The sequence below is a fragment of the Panthera onca genome, chromosome X (genome assembly GCF_046562875.1).
Source record: "Panthera onca isolate mPanOnc1 chromosome X, mPanOnc1 haplotype 2, whole genome shotgun sequence".
Taxonomy (NCBI): Eukaryota; Metazoa; Chordata; class Mammalia; order Carnivora; family Felidae; genus Panthera; species Panthera onca.
This window is the reverse complement of record NC_138357.1, coordinates 40,824,360-40,843,120: the sequence shown is the minus strand read 5'-3', so window position 1 is coordinate 40,843,120 and position 18,761 is coordinate 40,824,360. Positions and strand designations below refer to the sequence as shown.

At 47.2% G+C, this 18,761-nt stretch overlaps 2 protein-coding genes across 6 annotated transcripts in view; one reads left to right on the top strand and one right to left on the bottom strand.

Annotated features, from left to right (window-relative positions):
* Nucleotides 1-8,143, top strand: part of ATG4A (autophagy related 4A cysteine peptidase) — a 62,489-nt gene extending 54,346 nt beyond the window's left edge. The window contains exons 10-13 of the mRNA XM_081793127.1: nt 3,743-3,888; nt 4,985-5,041; nt 6,705-6,813; nt 7,602-8,143. Coding sequence (XP_081649253.1) covers nt 3,743-3,888; nt 4,985-5,041; nt 6,705-6,813; nt 7,602-7,672 — 383 coding nt within the window. The 3' untranslated portion in view covers nt 7,673-8,143. The remainder of the gene's footprint in view (nt 1-3,742; nt 3,889-4,984; nt 5,042-6,704; nt 6,814-7,601) is intronic.
* Nucleotides 8,144-9,477: 1,334 nt separating this feature from the next.
* COL4A6 (collagen type IV alpha 6 chain) overlaps nt 9,478-18,761 on the bottom strand; it is a 284,904-nt gene continuing 275,620 nt past the window's right edge. For all 5 annotated transcript variants that reach the window (XM_081793122.1, XM_081793126.1, XM_081793124.1 and 2 more), the window contains 6 exons: nt 18,639-18,737; nt 16,693-16,839; nt 15,866-15,982; nt 14,770-14,961; nt 13,377-13,663; nt 9,478-11,106 (listed from right to left, as the gene is read on the bottom strand). In XM_081793122.1, coding sequence (XP_081649248.1) covers nt 10,846-11,106; nt 13,377-13,663; nt 14,770-14,961; nt 15,866-15,982; nt 16,693-16,839; nt 18,639-18,737 — 1,103 coding nt within the window. In that variant the 3' untranslated portion in view covers nt 9,478-10,845. The remainder of the gene's footprint in view (nt 11,107-13,376; nt 13,664-14,769; nt 14,962-15,865; nt 15,983-16,692; nt 16,840-18,638; nt 18,738-18,761) is intronic.

Sequence of the window (18,761 nt, the reverse complement as noted above, 5' to 3'; positions counted from 1 at the left end):
ACACTGCACGTTGAGTACCAAGGGCCTAGACCCCTGGTTAGTGCTGAAGGGCACAGGGAAGGGGGCGATGTGGCATGAAACTGGGCTTCGAGGAACATGAGCTTAGATTACAAGGGAGAGCCTTAGTTAGGCAAGAGCGAGCCAGAGCAGACCTGGGGAAAGGCACAAGGGATGTGCAGAGGAGAGGGTGAAATGGGCTTGGCCACCCTCCCCCCCCAACTCCTTGGAGATTCAGGGAGGTGAGGAGGGGGTGGAAACAGACATACCTGGCCTCATATGCAGTCTCCCAGTTATCAGCTGTGTGACAGCAGGAAACAAATATCGACTCTTCAGTCTCAGTTTCCTCTAATGGAAAATAAGGCTGGGGCCCCTGGCTGGCTCAGTCGGTAGAGCATGTGACTCTTGATCTCAGGGTTGTGAGTTCGAGCCCCATGTTGGGCGTAGAACTTACTTTAAAAAACAAAAAAGAGGGGTGCCTGGGTGGCTTAGTCGGTTGAGCATCCGACTTCAGCTCAGGTCATGATCTCACAAGTCATGAGTTCGAGTCCTGAGTCGGGCTCTGTGCTGACAGCTCAGAGCCTAGAGCCTGCTTTGGATTCTGTGTCTCCCTCTCTCTCTCTCTCTGTCCCTCCTCCACTCGCACTTAGTCTCTCTGTCTCTCATAAATAAAACAGCAAAAAAAAAATTTTTTTAAGAAAAACAAAAAAGAAAATAGGCCTACTCCTTAACTCTCCGTGTTGTCACTTCACAGGGGAGCACTCAGCAAATAGCCAAGCATGCAGTATGCACTCAGTAAAAGATAGCCCCACCCTTCCTGACCCCCAACTGGTCTGGTCTTTGCTTACTCTTTCTTCTCTTTGAGGCTGTCTACACAGTTGCCTGAGCTCTCTATTGCTGCCATCTATTGGTTGAGCCCCAAAACTACAGCTTGATGGAAAATTTGCAAACCATGGAGGCATTTCATTTCTTTCTCCAAGTACAAAATCCAGTATTTGGAGTTATATAAATTTAGACAGCCTCTGCTTCTAAATTTTTGGGATCCTGTCAAATACAATGTTGTAAAAAAGTCAATTTCCTGTATTTTGGTACTTGAGCACAAGGCTGAAACAGATGCGAAATAATTTTGGAGGGGGCTCAATGGAGAGTGTATGGGATTCCCAGGTACCCTGGCCTCGCTTTCCTCAAGTTACCCAGAGAGAATTTGCCAAGCTGGCATATCCCTTTTGTTTCATAAGCCCACTGGGTCAGGGTGACTTGTGAGGGTTGACTACTCGTGAAAGGGGTGACGGCAATCTTTAGTTCCCCAGAGAGAGGTTTACATAGTACCCATTTGCCCATTGGCTTTCATAAACTCTTTGCTTCACCTTCATTGGAGGCTCCAAAGTCCCCCTAAATCCCCTTTTCTGCCTTATCCCCTTACTGTATTCGGTTGGGGTTCCAGATTGTAAAATGCCTGAAAGGAGGGAACAGATGAGACCTGCCATTTTCTAAACAGCTGTCTTGTGTCAGAGACCCCGCCAAGTACCACTCCCCATGTAGGTAGGAAGGTAGGTAGGTAGGTAGGTAGGTAGATAGGTAGGTAGGTAGATAGATAGAGAACATATACATATATAGTCCTATATAGAGATGTATAGATATAGATAGTCCTATATAGAGATGTATAGATATAGATAGCATAATACCCCTGTGAGTTAGAGCTTGTTATTATAGTGAGACTAAGAGTCAGAGGGATTGTTTCCTCAAGGCCACCCAGCTAGAAAGTAGCAAAGCCAGGATATAATCCCGATTTGGCCATCCCTGTTTACCATGCCACATTGCTTCCTGAGGGCCCTCTTTCTTGGTGGGAAGCTGGGGAAAGCTCTCAATGTGGACACTAAGGCCAGGATGAGACTCTGGCTTTCCAATTTTGCCTGCTTAGACAGGAGATGTTTGTCCCCTGTACTTGGGTAAAGAAAGGTTGTCACCTGAGATGCATAGTGTGAGCCCTGTGTCTGCAGATGGTTGACCAGACTGCCTCTTACACTTGAGCCTCTTTAGAGACCTTGATTTAGTCCCCACATCACTTCTAGGGCTTCTTAGATATTCTCCTGTATCTCTTTTAAGCACTCTAAGGAACAGTGCAGCCTGCCAAGCTCCATCACACACACACACACACACACACACACACGCACACACACAAGGCCAGAATCAGAGAGGATGCTCTTATTATTCCCAGCATCTTAACTTGAAACGCCCTGGTAGGATGCTTGATTCTAACCATGCTCTGGATCTCTATTTTATTGTGCAGAACTTCCTTTTCTTCTTACTTTTCTGTTGTCATAAGTAGGCTTCCTTCTAAACATTCTGGTTGTTGCTTTTCTTTGTGACTTCATGCTTTTTTGATATAACTAATCCCACCCACCTGTGGTCTAGGGGGCATATGTATGTACCTTGACTTTCATAAAACAAGTCATATGGGGGCATTGATTTTCATGTACTCTTAAACATGTATTTGCAGGGAAATACTTTTGAGTCAAAGCGAGATACTTCAGTGGCCACCTTGTATTTGTATTGTGTTTTAAGCATTTCACAGAAAAGAAACCTTCTGGTTCTTATAATGCCCTGTGAGGTAACTGGAACAGGCCTAGTAACCCCAGTTTAAAAACAAGAGAATTTAAGACCAATTGAATTGAATGGTTTGCCCTTGGTCTGTGACACAGACAAGTTAAGCTACTCATCAGACATCAGAAACACATTCTTTGCCAACAGAAGTACTTAGATGGGGCCCAACACAGCCCTGGGTGCCATTCCAGGGAGATTCTTTGGGGCATCTCTCCCTACCATGCCCTCCAGCCTCAGGTAGATCTCTCTCTGGTTGCCTAACCCAGTCTATTACACAGAAGCCCACATGGCCCTGAGGCCTGGACAGTGAGGTTGGGGTTCCACCTTAGGAACTTTTGGCAGCTCAGCCTGCCTCTGATGAGCATTAGAGGGACTCTCAGCCCCTTGAATATCAAAGTAGAGCTTTTATTATCTCAGACTCCTCCAGGGTCATCATTGGACTAGGCCTTTTCAATTTGACAAAATGTAGCTTTCCTCTCATTTGTAAAGATTGAACATGTTGAAGTGAATTCTCCCAGGGAGGCGTATGTGTACTGATGTTAAGGAGCCCAAGGCAGTACTTTCCAACAGGAATTACTAACTTGCTAACGTTGACTAATTTGCTAGCTAAATCAAGACCAGAAGTCAGAGCCCTGGTATCCTATCCATTGCAGAGTCCGCATTCCCATTTCTTTTGAAGGCCAAGGCCTTTTTTCTTACCAGATGGGCTCTCTGACTGGAGGTCTGAGCACTGATGGTGTGGAGTGAGATGCTTTTCCATGTTGAAAGAGGCAGGAAGCTCCCCCTAATGGCACCTGGGCTCATGCCCTGGTGATCCTACCTACTGCCTCTTTGCTACTGCTGCTCACAGAGCCTGCCATGTCATCTGTGGTCTCTCATTCCTCAAACCATTTCTCAAACCTGTCACTCTCCATTTCCAGTCTTTGACCTTAAGGAGATACAAATGCTAGGGCAAGTCTTCTCATCAAATGATTGGACTTGGCTTCCTTCAAGCATGATCACCCACGTTCGGGCTTTCTGTCACCTCATTCTCATTGTCACCAAGGGACGGGTTTAGAAAACCAGAGTGCCTCTCCCAAGGGCAGCAGTGAGGCCAGGGCCAGTGGTTCTTTCTAGATTAAGCATATCTCATTCTAAACAGGTGATGAGCTCATTTTCTTGGACCCTCACACAACCCAGACTTTTGTTAACACCGAGGAAAATGGAACAGTTGATGACCAGACTTTCCATTGCCTGCAATCCCCTCAGCGAATGAACATCTTGAACTTGGATCCTTCCGTAGCATTGGTGGGTATATGAAGGTTAGGCGGGCCAAGAGATACAACAGCACCCTATTACAGATTGGTTCCTTGAGGGTCATCCATGTTGCTAGGTAGGGTGGCAAGAGTGTGTTCAGTCACCAACCCCTACAAGGGGTAGCATAGTATTGTGGGGAGGGGGTGGACCTTGAAGACAACTACTCGAGTTGGAATCCAGGCCCTGCCACTTACTAGCTATGGACTTAGTGGGAGTCCCTTAACTTTTCTAAGCCTCAGTCTTCTCATCCCTAAAATGAGCAAAACAATAGTTCCTTCACCATAGGGTCGTATGACGTATACTGTGCATTAGGCACTCAGTGCAGTGGCGGGCACATTGTAAGCATTCTGTAAATAGTTATTATTAGTGTTACAGTCATTCCCCTTTTACTTCTTGCCGTCTAATTATTGCCACACAGGCACAGGGAATAAGGTAGGACATACAGAGGGAGGGAGGGATAAGAGGGCACCCAGGGGCACTTCTGGGTGCCTAGTGCTGATTTCTCTGGACACACAATCCAGGAAGTTGCAGGGTTTCCCCCCTGGAAGGATGGCTCTGAGGATGGGGAAGGAGATTCATGGTCCCCTTTGTTCTAATAGATAATTTCCTTAAGGTGAAAGCCATCTTATTAAGTACTGCCTCTAGCTAAAAGTACTCTTTGGCTTATCTGTTGGTTTAGTTGACTGTTCTTTATGGATGTGTCTGTGCACTGAATGTGATGGAATTAACCCCATGCTCTGGAGATTGGCCTTCAAGTTACTGTGTCTCATAGTATGAGGGGAGATGGATGGGGAAGGCCAAGGACAGGGAAAGAGGGAGAGGGAGGGAGAGAGTGAGGGAGGGAGAGAAAGAGATAAAGATGGAGAGGGAGAGATGGAATGAACAAGTCAATGTGTGTGTCCAGGTGAGGCAATGACCTAGGAGAGAGAGAAATTCTGCCAGTATTTTTCATTATTGCCAGAAGACACATCTATAGAGAGTGGCCCATATCACAGCTTTGGGCCAGTGGCTCCATCTTGCAGTGCATAGGGCCTGACTTAGTGCACCTGCCCAGTTCTAAGTTGTGTTCTCTTGCTTTCCCCCCAAGGGATTTTTCTGCAAAGAAGAAAAAGACTTTGATAACTGGTGTAGCCTTGTTCAGAAGGTATGTATGTTTTTCTTAGTGTTAAAAACAAAATTGTTCAATAGGATTCCTTTTCAAGACCGTTTCTCATAGTAACCTAAATCTAGCCTGCTAGGACTTTATTTCAAGAGAGAAACTGAGATGTGGGGGGTTATGCAGAACCTTGGGGGAACCAAAGAAAAACTTTGGGTTGAAATATGCTTAGTATGTCAAGTGAGTGATATTTTTAGCTAAGTAATGTTTCATCTCATTATGCCTACGAGTTATATGAAATAGTCATGAAATAGTCCATGAATATTCTACCAGTTTAACTTAAAAATGCTGATTTCATAGAGTTCAGCCTAAATTCTTCCTTATTCCATTCATAAGGCTGAAATGGTTGAAGGAACTAAACTAAAGTTTTTTATTTGTTTAGTGGTCTGTTTACAGTTTCATATAGTCAATTATGGTTTAGGAAGCTTGTCTTTCAACTGTCTCATTTCTATAAAATACAGGCATGCTGCCATTAAAGGAAACACAATTTTCAGAAATATGTAAATACCAAAGCAAGATATTCTTTCTTCTTGGTATTTTGTGTAAAAGGGTATTGATCGTGTTTTGCTAGCTCACCAATCGTTCTATCTGCCCACCTCATCCTCACTTCTAACACATGCCAAATATGTGGGTGACATTGATAAATGCGTATGGAAAGAATGGAGATCACAGGGAGAAGTTTAAAATGCCCTGGATGGGGTGGCAGGAGACATGATGTTCTCCTATTTGGAAAAAAAAAAGTTGACAAGATGGGAGTCCAGAGCCTCTTGCAAGTGTAAGAGCAGATTTATCTTCGCAAGAGAACAAATAATTTACACTAATGTCCCGAGCTGAATCTCAAACCCCAGTTAATAATTGGCTGAAACATAATGGAAAATCATTTTCTAAAGGCAATGCTTAACATTTCAGAATGCAGAAAAACTGTATTTATACCACATTTAAAGTTCAAATGAAGGGCGCCTGGGTGGCTCAGTCAGTTAAGCGTCCAACTTTACTCAGGTCATGATCTCTCATGGTTCGTGGGTTGGAGCCCCACATCGGGCTCTGTGCTGACAAACAGCTCAGAGCCTGGAGTCTGCTTTGGATTCTATGTCTCCCTCTTTCTCTGTTTCTCCTTCCCCACTCATGCTGTGTCTCTCAAAAATAAAATAAATGTTAAAAAACATTTTTTAAAAAAGTTCAAATAAAAGTCTCTTGTGAGACTATGCCATCTAAATTAGGATGTACACCATAAGTGTTGGGCTAAAACCAAACCAAACTAAACCAAAACCATGTATTCTCTTGGGGCAGATTTAATGTAATTAACACACATTTCTTTGGAGCCAACACTTCAGGAACTTGTCAGCCCCATATTGAGTTAGGCCCGTGCAACTGGCATATGACCTGAACCTCCTGATGGACTGTGGGCAGTGAGTACTGACCTTCCATCAGATACTCCCTCCATGGTCCTTCCTTCCTGGCCAACAGTATCTAGAGTTGAAGAGGGCTGGGTCTTCGGATGGGTCAAGTAGAGGATGGGTATGCTGGCTACAGCTTTGTTTTCACCTTTCAACAACCAGGTCCCTCTCATAGGGTTTGGGATCACAAATGGACAATTGGGCAGAAATGTAGTAAGTCTGAAGTGTTTACAACTGTTGCTGTGTTTCCTCAGGAAATTCTAAAGGAAAATTTAAGGATGTTTGAATTAGTTCAGAAACACCCATCGCACTGGCCTCCCTTTGTTCCTCCAGCCAAGCCAGAAGTGACAACTTCTGGGGCAGGTAAGCCATTGGTCCGGGGCTCTTGGGCCAGCAGACCTAGGCGTAGCAGTTGTTTTATGAGACAGAAGCAATGGTGGCCCATGTTTCCATGGAATGTACAATTTCCACTCAGCTGGTCTGATCAAGGAATGATGATTTTAATCTACTGAGGAACTGATACTTATCAATTTCCAAGAGGGGCAGTGGAAGAAAATGAGCTCGATGCAAAAGTTCCTTGCAAAGTGAAAATGCCTAGAACTTTCATGGTCTGTTCAAAAAACAAACCAGAGGCCATGGGTGATTCGAAAGGTACCTCAAAGATTACAGAGTCTCATCCTCATCACTGTGAATAAGACTAGGTAACAAGTTCCATTATTTAGCTTCTTTAGAAAGAATTTCTAGCACTCGTCAGTGGCCCCACCTGTGGGTCTCCTCTACGCATGCTTTTCTGCAGCAAAATTATTAAAACGTGCACAGTCTTGGGGCATCTGGGGGGGCTCAGTTGGTTGAGCATCCAACTTTGGTTCAGGTCATGATCTCACAGTTTGTGAGTTTGAGCCCCACATCAGGCTTTGTGCTGATAGTACAAAGCCTGCTTGGAATTCTCTCTGTCTCTCTCCCTCTGTCCCTCCCCGACTTGTGTTTGTTCTCTCTCTCTCTCTCTCTGTCTCTCTCTGTCTCTCTTAAAATAAATAAATAAATAACTTAAAAAAAATTAAAACATGCCCAGTCTTAACTACTGAGTACCATATGGACCACTCCAACCTAAGTGTCAAGCTTTCTTCTTTTTCATTTCCATATCCTGATAGAATTCATCGACTCTACTGAGCAACTAGAGGAGTCTGACCTGGAGGAAGATTTCGAAATTCTGAGTGTATAGAATAATGGAACCTCATCTTGGTGATCTGTCTTCCACCTGGCACCAGAAGAACACGAAGCCCTTACATAACACTTTTCTAGTCAGCAAGTGCCTGATATGCCAACAGCATACAAACTTGATAGCAATCATGACTGAGCCAATCACCATTTCTCAGAAAACAAACAACAGCAACCCTTCCCCAGAATGAACTAGAACAATCATGGAATGTAGGAGCAGAAAGAATTAGGAGCTGTCCCTTGCTTCCCAGCTTGTCTTACCTGGCCACCGCAAGTCTTCAGCTACTGAAACGAGAAGGTGGAGGTCAGACAGCAGCTCCCATCTTGCTTCCAGCACCAGCAGAGGAGAGATGGTTACCCTGTGCTTCTTCACCCTTTCAGGTGTGACCTCTTTGGAGCTAAATACTAAGAAGCAATCTATTCTCTTTCTCTAATAATAAAGTGATTGCATCAGGGAGAGAAAGTTCTTGTTAAATTATTTGAATATGTATTTTAAATAATTATAATTTACATCAAAAATGTGTCAAAGAAACTATATCAAATGTGCACTCATTGGCCTCCTTCCTATTTGAGGGAACCTCACCATTTGATGGGTTACTGTCACCGTCCTTACTGATGTTTTTGTCAGATGTCACCCTATCCTTAAATCAAATCATGATCGCTTAAATCAGGGGTTGGCAAACTTTCTGTGAAGGGCCAAATAGTAAACATTTTGGGCTTTGCAGGCCACGTGGCCTCTGTCACAGCTACTCAGCTCTGCTGTTGAGGTGCAAAAGTAGCCATAGACAGCGTGCACACAAATGAACCTGGCTGTAAGCCAATAAAACTTTATTTACAAAAACAGGTGGCGAGCTGGATTTGGCCTGCAAGCTGTATAGTTTGCCAGTCACTGACTTAAATGTTGATTTGGGGGAAATAAAAAATTGTGTCTGAATTAGACTCCACTTTGGTTGGCAGTCATAATTAGAAAAAAATTATTCATGTGGTGACATTTAATCTTAAGTACATCAGATGCCATTCCAAACCACTTCAGGATGAGCAACAGAGTAAATCTTAAAATCTTTTCGTCAAATTGGCTTTGCTAAACACTCTTTTGTGTGGATATACCTCAAGTCCAAGTGGTGTCTTCCCATTTTCCTCTCCTTACCTGTTAACTTGTGTGCATTTCACCTCCCTCCTCCACCAAGTCCCCAAGGAAGGCCAGCAACACAGCTTGAAAGCTCGCACAAAACCCAAGTTTGCTTTGTTTTGCTTGTATATTTAGGAACATTAGAACATTTGTCTCCTTAAATTCCATTTTATTCTTTTTTTTCCCAGTAGGCAGTATATTACAGTGGTTCAAAATTCAAAAGGTGCAAAATGGTTTGCAGTGAAATGTCTGTGTCTCCCACAGGTTGGTTCCCTTCCTGAATGCTCCCAGTGTCGTTACTTTCTTGTTTATTGGTCCAGAATATCTATATTCTGCATATACAAATATATGCATATATGTCTTATATTTGGTTTCAACAATCTTGTTTCTCTACTTTTGATTTGTCTATAAAGGATCCTGTAGACCCAGAGTATAAAAACCCATTTCTTGAACTCTAGCCTGGATAGGGCTAAAAACAGTTATAGGCATATTTTGAAACAAGTTGTAGATTGGTTGCCTTCTGCCATTTGACTTTAATTGTATTTTTCCTGCCTCAGTGTTTTCTTGTAAAGCTCAGCTTGCATTAATAGGCTCAGGGCGGTGCGGGGGTGGGGTTCACAAATTGTAGTGAGACGGACTTTAGAAAAGTTTTCATCAAAGAATGTCAAAAGAGTCAAATGTTGATATTTAATTCCTTTTATTTGCAATGTACAAGGCTGGCACCATGCTTATTACTGAGATAGGAGGTGAAAGTAACAATAACACAGATTATACTGATTATGCTTGGTCTGTGTTGGCACAGTTTACATAATATTTAAGGAAACAGAATCAGCTGGAAGGAATCACCTCATGTCAACATAGCTAAGTATTCTGGGAAAGTGATAGAGGAAATGGTGAAAACACATCCCCTGAATAGAATACAATACACTTTATAGTCAACTCAGGTTTTCTTCAGGTCTGCCAACTGCTAAAGAGAGGAGTGTGCTAGATTTTTATGAGGTTTAAAACCGTATTAAAATTGTTTAACAGGCTACCTGTGAAAGAGCAGTTGGATGGACATTTTAATGGAAAGTCTCTAACAACAGCCTCAAAGCGCAAAGGACCCAACACACCGGATCTTCGATCTGCCACATTGCACACATCTGGATGGCATTTGAAATAAACAGGGACTTCTGAGCAATTGGGCCAAGGGATTTGCCTTTTTGTTCCTGGAGTCAAAAGCAAAATTCACACCTCCTTACCCATCTACCTCTCTAACCCCAGCCTGGGAGAAAGGGCTGTGGTTCTCATTTCCCTTGATGGGCCTGGCTGCATTTGGGGCATCCTCTGCTCTACTCTGGACCAGGCCAAGTCCTAGGTCTCTGGCCAGGGAGGGAGCCAGCAAGGAGGAAGTGATTTGTCTAGGACCCTATGAAGTTAATGAGCTCCCCTTCTAAGCATTGTGGGGCCCAGTTGTGCTCACTCTCCAAGGAGGCAAAGCTCACCCCAGGCTACTGGCTGGCACCCCATTCCAGGTCTGCTGCCTGCCTAGACACAGTGCATGTCCTTGAAGAGTGAGAGCTTGCCCCATGCAGGCTTGAGCCATCCATGAACATTCAGCCAGAGGATTCTTGTTTTTAATGTGGAAACACTGTGTTCTGGTTTAAGCCAAATAATGCATGGTGCTCTCTGGACATAAAGAAATGACTTACCAGCTATTACAAAGACCTTTCTGATCAAGGCAGTGAGGAAAGCCAGTGGTCTAAGGAAGCAGTAGCCCAGTGGGTCTTTCTGAGGTAGCCATGAATAATCACACAAACATCGGAATCAAACGGTAGCACCAGGTTGACTGAAATGGGACAGCAGATCTCAGTAGGGTGAGCTCACCCATTGGGCCTGAGGGTTGGGGCGACCAGTGTCCAGTACAGCCCAAAAGAGACTCCAACGTACAACTTGACAGTGGGCAATAGGGCTTGGGCCTTCCTTCTTCAGATCGTTGGGGTTTGTGAGGTGACCGTTGTGTGGGGGAGGGGAGGGCAAGGGGCAGGGTTGCAGGTGCCCCCCCCCCCTTACAGGCTTTTCATACACACCTGGCAGCGGCTGACCCTTGTATGGAGCTGCCCAGCCTTCAGTGTTTCAGATACAGGTTCCTCCCTAAACTGCTGCCTCTCTTCCACTGTTGTCAGCCAGAAACTGTACTTGTTGGCAAAGTAGTGGCAGGTGCCCCGGGCCCCACTGCATTCGATGAAAGGAGTGGCACGAAAATCCTCCAGGCAGGAGCCGGGTGAGACCAGGGACTGGCCCCCGCCCTCGGCGCCAGCAGCAGTGTGCTGAAACAGACAGGGTCAAGTGTGTGAGCTGCACCTGCCATGGGAGGTGTGGGCCCTTCTGAAACGCTGGGCTCTTGGCTCGGCCCCAGCATCAGGAAAGCTGTGTTATAGTACCAGTGTCCGCTTATCCCTCCTTTGTAGCTCCTCAGAGCCAGGAGCGGCCCCTAGTGCCCTTCTAACCCACTGCATTTGGGCACTGGGTACATCTCAGCCAGCGTCTCCCAAACTGCCGCCGTCCCACTGAGTTTCAAGGTGTGTTCGCTGCCTCTCCGCAAATCTCCACAGACAAGTCTGAGAAAGGCTGGATTAAGGAAGATGCAATAGATTTTGGAAAGCAGGTCTTCTCAGGGCCCTTGTCAACTCCCAGCCCTTGGTGGTGTACTCCAAGAGAGAGAGCGCACAATGCTCCACAAAGTGGTAAAACCACACGCCCCTCCCCTAGCCTATCAATAGTGCTTACTCTGAGGTTACCTTTGTTAGAACTTCTTATGTTTTCAGTCTGCACCACCCCTTTCAGGGCAACATGCAGTGTGTTTTGCTTGCTGAGTACTAGTGGGCATCGCATTTGGCCTAACGTCCTGGCCCTCACTTCAGGGCTCCCTCCGCATACAAGGTCAGGATTTCCCCATTAGTGCCACTCAGCCGATAGTCTCCAGTCACTGTACCCACAGACAGCAGTCCCTGTGTCTCCACTCCCCATCCCCCCTCCTCCCTTCATGTCAGCTGGATTATTATCTGGACCACAAGAGGTGAGGAAGAGGCTTCATACACAGCCGGGTCAGCAAACAGCCAATGGGACAGATGGCCAAATAGGACGCTCAGAGATGGCATACTTTACAACTCTTTGGGACAGTTGGTCTCCATCTAAGTGACCTTTCCTGATAAATGCAGCATCAGAGTTTTCCTCGCTTTGATCCTCAGAAAACTTTCTAAAACAAACAACATGCTTCCCTGCCTTACTAAATGGCAGACACTGTGTATTTTACATTTTGTACATGACACAGGCTTATTGCCGTGAATGTTGGTTTTTGTGTTGGGCAATTGTGGAGGGGCCCCACACCAAGGGACACAGCTTGTGAAGTCCTTAGGCCACCTCTGAATCCTTTTCTCCCTCATTTCTTGTCTTTAGTAGGCATGTCTTATTGCTTCAAGATGCCATACTAGGCAGTCCAAATTCGCACCCTTATAGGTCTTCAGGAAAATATAGATATTCTAGTATGATAGAATTATGTGTAAAGTAAAAGCAAAGAGATTCTGAATAAGATCTTAAGAGTGCTCCCATAAGCAAAACAGGTAAGATATTGTAAAGTTTTTGTAGCATTCCTTGTGGAAGTTCAGGGGCCTTTCCAACGTATTTCCCGGTCTGGGTGGTGGATAGGACAGAATGATAGGTGAGGTGATTCTATATTCCTTTGGGATAAGCTGCCCAATTCACATAGAGCAAAATGACAAAGGGCCTCATCTCAGGTACGTGCACCAATGTGAGGAAGCCTAAGGCTTTGGTGACTCTTCAAAGACACTTTCTCATCATGTCACCCCTGGCAATTTAGTAAAGAAGTTCTGGTGAGGCAGAGTACTTTGGTGGGTGCCACACTGGTTTTACCTGTGAGTTATTCTGGCCCTAAACCTGACCTTTTGCTCATTTAATGTCCCCCGATATTCACGGAATGTCGTGGGAGGGACCTGATGCCTCCTTGGGCTTACAGACATTCTCAGCTCTTAGGAACACAACAGCCTTCCCACTGAGATGGAGAAGCAGCAAAAATCCCACCAAGGAGGTACAAACACAGCGTGCCCTCATCTGAGTCTTTCATTAGGAGATGACAGTGGCCAGAGGGGCCTAGGAGAGGGGGCAGAAGAGGAGAAATGTCCGTGCCCAGCCTGAGCAATGAGAGTGTATCCCAGCCTTCAGTGGGGACAGCCTCTCCCTCACTGTCCACCGGGATCGGGAGTTTCCTCCTTCCCTTGCTTGTGGCATAACTGAAGCAGGCATAGAGATGTTAGGGCCTTTGCTGGTGATTCATAGAAATTCTCATCCCTGGACCACTGAGTGCAAACTGCTCGATTCTATTCATAGAATTACCCATCATTTGTGCAGAGCTGAGCCTGCTTGGTCTTTAGTCAAGGCCAGACCAAGCATGTTCCTTCTTTTCAAATTCTGTGGTTTCTATCTCATGCCACTTGAGCCTGAGGACCAGCTTGAGGCACCCTCCCAGGGCTCCCTGCGGTCCATCTCTACACTGGGGAAAGAGGGCAGTGCAGGGCCTTACCATGAGGAAGGAGTACCCAATCCAGAGGCTGCGCCAGCCCAGGGGGCACTGCGGGATGGTGATGTCCTGGCTGTGCACAGCAATGGCTTGTGAGGGTGCCTCACACACAGAACAGCGGCTGATGTACTGGGGAATCTGGGTCTGGCCGACGGGCATCATGGGAATGGGGGCGGTGGTGGACAGCCAGTAGGATTTATCATTGCGCCCAGCATAGTGGCACACTTCGTTGATGTTGCAATAGATGAAAGGCATGGTACTGAAGCGGGGCAGGCAGGAGCCAGCAAATCCTGGGAGGAGAGAAGGTGGGCAGGGGCAGGTAAGGTCTGGCTGAGATTATCCCCAGAGCCATTAGGACTGGACTAAATGGGTTTACGTGAAACTGCCTGGACTGGAGCAGGGGTGCCTCTCCTTACAATCCTGGCACACTGTACATACACTCAAGTCTGTGGGTCAAATCCTATTCTCAATGCACCAGGGAAGTTTGATAATGAAAAGAATCTTTTTTTTAAGTTTGTTTATTTTAAGAGAGAGAGAGACAGACAGACACAAGCAGGCTCTGCACTGTCAGAGAGGATGGAGCTTGAAGCCAGGCTTGAACTCATGAACCATGAAATCATGACCTGAGACTAAATCAGATGCGTAACTGACTGAGCCACTCAGGCACCCTGAAAAGAATGCTTTTATAAGCCACGTAACGACTCCCTAATTAACCTGCTTTGTAGAACTAGCATTTAATAGACTGAGTCTGCTGTTCACAGTCTGCACACCTGTAGACAACACAATTAATTCTTGGGTAATCACTGTTGCCCCACAGGTCATCTCATTATTACTACTACTAATCGCTAATGTTTAATGGATACCTAATATGCCAAACATTGTTCTAAGCAGTTTACATTGGGTGATTCATGCAACTCTTACACCACCCTATGAGATAGGCTCTAGAACTAGCTTGGTTTCCACTAAGGGGGAAGTGGAAGCTCAGAGAGGTTGAATAACTTGTCCAGGGTACCCAGCTAGTAAGTGGTAGAGTCAGGGTTTAAAAACATTTCTTAAATGTTTTTATTTATTTTTCAGAGAGAGCACACACAAGTGAGCAGGGGAGGGGCAAAGAAAGAGAATCCCAAGCAGGCTCTGCACTGCCTGACATGGGGCTCAAACCCATGAACTTTGAGATCACAGCCTGAGCCAAGATCAAGAGTCAGACGCTAAACCCACTGAGCCACCCAGGCACCCCAGAGCCAGGGTTTAAACCTAGGTGTGCCTGATGCAACAGCTGGTGCTTGTTACCCACCACCAAACAGTGGGCCCACCTAGGGCTGGGAGGACTGAAAAGGGTGGCTCTAGGTCCTTGTGGGGATGGATGGCCATGGCTGGTGTCAGAGCCGGTACTTACCCAGGTCCTGGTTGTGGGCTTTCTCCTGCCCCTCCACGAACAGCAAGCTGTAACCCACCCACAGCTGGCTCATCCCGACGGGACACAGGGGCACCTGTTCCGACTGGCTGTGCTTCACCAACGTGTAACCCACTCTCGAGCTCTGCCCAGGCATTCCAGCCGTCCCGAAGGGACCCTTCTTCCCTGGAGCTCCTGAGAGGGAGAGAGCAGAAAAGGGGCGAGCCAGTCATAACAGCAGCTACTGACGTTGTGCTGAGCATTGAGCAGGGCACATTGTATACACACACGTGTTAGCTCACCGGATACCCTTATCACTCCAGTTTGTAGATAAGGAAACAGGCTCAGAAGTCCCACAGCTGGTAAGCGGTAGAGCTGGAATGCCAACTCAGAGGAATCCAGCTACGGAGTCCCCTGTTTGAAAAAGCATGCTATCCAGCTTCCCTCCCATGGTCACCTGGCCTTGGGTCCTCTACAAGGGGCTGAGGGGGCTGAGAGGGCTACTTCTTGGACCCTGCAGGCTCTCACAGGACATAACTAAGTATACCTGCTGAATCTGAGGCAGCAATAGCAGAATTAGGGTTGGCAGGACAAAATCACACCCTCTCTCCCGCCCATGCAACGTGGCTAGTTAATCACACCATTTTCCCACTGAGCCTCGGAACTGTTCTCTACTCAGGACAACTGGTTTGCCATCTCCGATATAAACTGGGAGCTAAGTAGTGGCCATACGTTATCTCAAATTTTCTCGTCCCTTGAATCATCCCCTGCCCATCCATGTCAGGATCTGTGGGCAGAATATGGGCAGTGAGAGGCAGGGGTGAGGCATACTAGAGTACAGTCACAGCTCTCAAGAGCTGGAAGAGAACCCAGAAAAGGATTTGAAAGAGTCCTTTGCCTTACAGAATGTAGGGCTCTAATCCTTCACAGGCTCAGAGGTGGGTGGGAGCGAATGGAATACAGTTCGGTTTTCCAGCCTCCTCGTAGTGCCAAACTTTACTGCCAGGTTTCCTGTTTCTCAGCTGTGAGATTCTGGCTCACCCCAAGGCCTCATACCCTCACAGAAACCCTCTGCTCCCTAGTGCTGACATCACCAGACCTTCGAGTCCTGGAGGGCCTTGCAGTCCAGGGAGACCAGGATCACCAAGAGGCCCAGGTGGGCCAATGAGTCCGTTGAGACCATCTTTTCCAGGGATGCCAGGTAATCCTTTGGAGCCTGCAAGGAGAGAAGGCCCACAGCAGCGTACTCAATGGGGGAGATCCAGAAGAGCCACCCCAGAGGAAAAGGACTCAGGTGTCATGCCCATGACTCACCAGGAGAGGGCGCACTGGCCATCATCTTAGAGCCCTCAGAGCTGAGCCTTCCGGGGCTAGTCCTTAGTTCTAGTCTGGACATCTGTCCTGGGACCACCACTCTGAATTTAGCCTTTCTGAGCCGCCTCACACCTATTTCTTCCTTCTTTCCTCTCCTCCTCCCAGCGACGCATACAATGCACAGAACCTGCCAGCGTCCCTTGTCAGAAACGAGGACCCCTAGGCCCAGAGAGACTACTAACTTACCTCAGTTGGTGCAAAGCTGGGATTGGAAGCTGGGTTTCCTGTCCCCCCAGCCCTGGGCTTTCTCCATTGCTCTTTATCCCCCACCACACTCTCACCTTCCCTCAGCAGCACATGAGAGAGGGACAAGCCAGCTGGAGTAGTTGCTATGCTCTGCCCACACATTCTCTAAAGCCAAGTAGAACTGCTGACCCAGCTGGCCCCCCTTCCTGGCAAGAAGCTTGGGAGCTTTGTGAAGGACCAGAGGAGATGCTTGATGCGGGTGCCCCCTTGGGGCTGGAGTTCCCAGCCAGTAGCTTCAGCTTCTCAGCCAAGGCTATCTTAGCTCCCTGAGAAGTCCCCTTTCTCTGGTGCTGGTGCCCTCCTTACCTTGTAGGCCTACAGGGCCTTGAACCCCAGGGTCTCCTGTGAGGCCAGGGATGCCATCCATGCCCGGTTGACCCATGGGTCCAGGAGGAACCTGAACAGCTTCTGCAATTGGTGTTTGTCCAGGAGCACCCCGGGGTCCGGAAAAGCCTGCGGGCAAGCAGGGGACATGGAAATAGCAGGTAGAGGCAGAGGAGGCATGGGTCCCCAGAAGCCTTCCTTTCCACCTCACAATCACCAGCTTTCCACTTTTCCTGTCCCCCCTGCCCCGCCCCACAGTGCCCATTGGATACCTCTGGGGTGACTGCCACCACGCTTTACACAATGTCCCCCTTGCGGATCTATCTCCCCAGTGAACTGGGAGATTCTTGAAGGCAGGGAATGGGTTATATTCATCTTGTTTCCTCAGGACCCAGCACAGAGACTGGTACATGGTAGGCAATTCAGGAAATGTTTGTTGCAAATAAGGTGGGCTGAGCTTTGGCTCGGGGCTGGGATGGTTGGTTTATTCACTTACTGGTCAGAGAACAGGGCCAAGGAGGCCAAGGGGATGCATCCAACCTCAGAGATTCAGTTGGCATCACAGCCTAGGACCCTGAGCCTTAGCCTGTTGGTTTACTAAGAGAAGCCAAACAAGCCAATTCGCTTACTAATTCATTGAACAAATATCTCAAGTGCCTACTATGTGCCACACCCTGGTAGATTAAGGGATGGAGGAGTGAATAAGACAGACCCGTTATGGGGATTATGGTCTGGTGATAAAGATGAAAAATGCATAACCTGACAAATGCCATTAGTCTTACTGCAAGTTGTGAGAAGTGCTACAAAGGAAATGAACAGTGCAGTGACAGCGACAGGGAGCAGAGGGCGCTATGGGGCAGAGAACCTGCTTTAGAAAGAGTGACAAGTGGCCCCTTACAAGCAGTGACATTTAAGCTGAGGCCATTAAGGAATAGAAGGAGTGGGGCGCCTGGGTGGCTCAGTCGGTTAAGCATAGGACTTTGGCTCAGGTCATGATCTCACAGTTCATGATTTCAAGCCCCACATCGGGCTCTGTGCTGACAGCTCAGAGCCTGCAGCCTGCTTCAGATTCTGTGTCTCCCTCTCTGTCCCTTTCCTGCTCGCTCTCTGTCTCTCTCAAAAACAAACATTAAAAAATTAAAAAAAAAAGAAGGACCTGGGGGGCAGAGGGGCAAGAGTATTCCAGGAAATAGAACTAGCATGTGCAAAGGCCCTGCAGTCAGCCCTGCAGAAAGAGGCTTGTGTGGCAAGAACAGGAACACAAAAGAGGAAGGGCTGATGATGAGGATGAAGAGGGAGGTATCACATAGGACTTTGTGAGCCATAGTTTATTCCTATGCTGTGGGAGGCCAGGGGGTGATTTATGTTTTATAAGATCCCTCTGACCACTTCGTGAAGAAATAATTGTTGGGGGAGATGCACAACAGAAGAGGAAACAGAGAGATCAGGTAGTAAGTCACTGCAGTGATTCTCATGTGAAATGTCAGTGCCTTGGACCTGGGTGGCAGCAATGGAGGTGCTGAGAGGTGAGCAGATGCAAGGCACAATTAGGAGACGTGACCCTCAGGGCTTGCTAATGGATTGGGTGCAAGCGAGGGGGGTGGTGGTAAAGGATGGAGAGTGTCGTTCTTCCTTTCTGGATTGAGGAAATGGGTGAGTGGTGATGAGTGCAAACCCAATGCTTGCCGATGCAGAAAGAATGTAGAGGGGAGATCAGTGGGCTGGACCCATGGTGGCAATGGTCTTCAGTCCTGGGAGCTGATGGAGGCAGAGATATCCTCAAGGTGGAGAAATAGCCTCCAGGGAGGAGCTTCATCCAGCTGCCCCAGACATCCAGGCTTTCTTAGCGTGAGTCCTATAGGACAATTACCCTCAGACCCATCCCTCGAGGGAGCTCGGGATCAGCTGGGTACATGTTCTTAACTCACCTCTTGGCCCTGCCTTCCCCTTCATCCCGGGAAGTCCTGGGTCTCCAGGTGGCCCAACCTTGCCTGGAATCCCCATGAAGCCAGGCTCACCTCTCATGCCTGGTAAAGTCCAAAGGAAAGCAA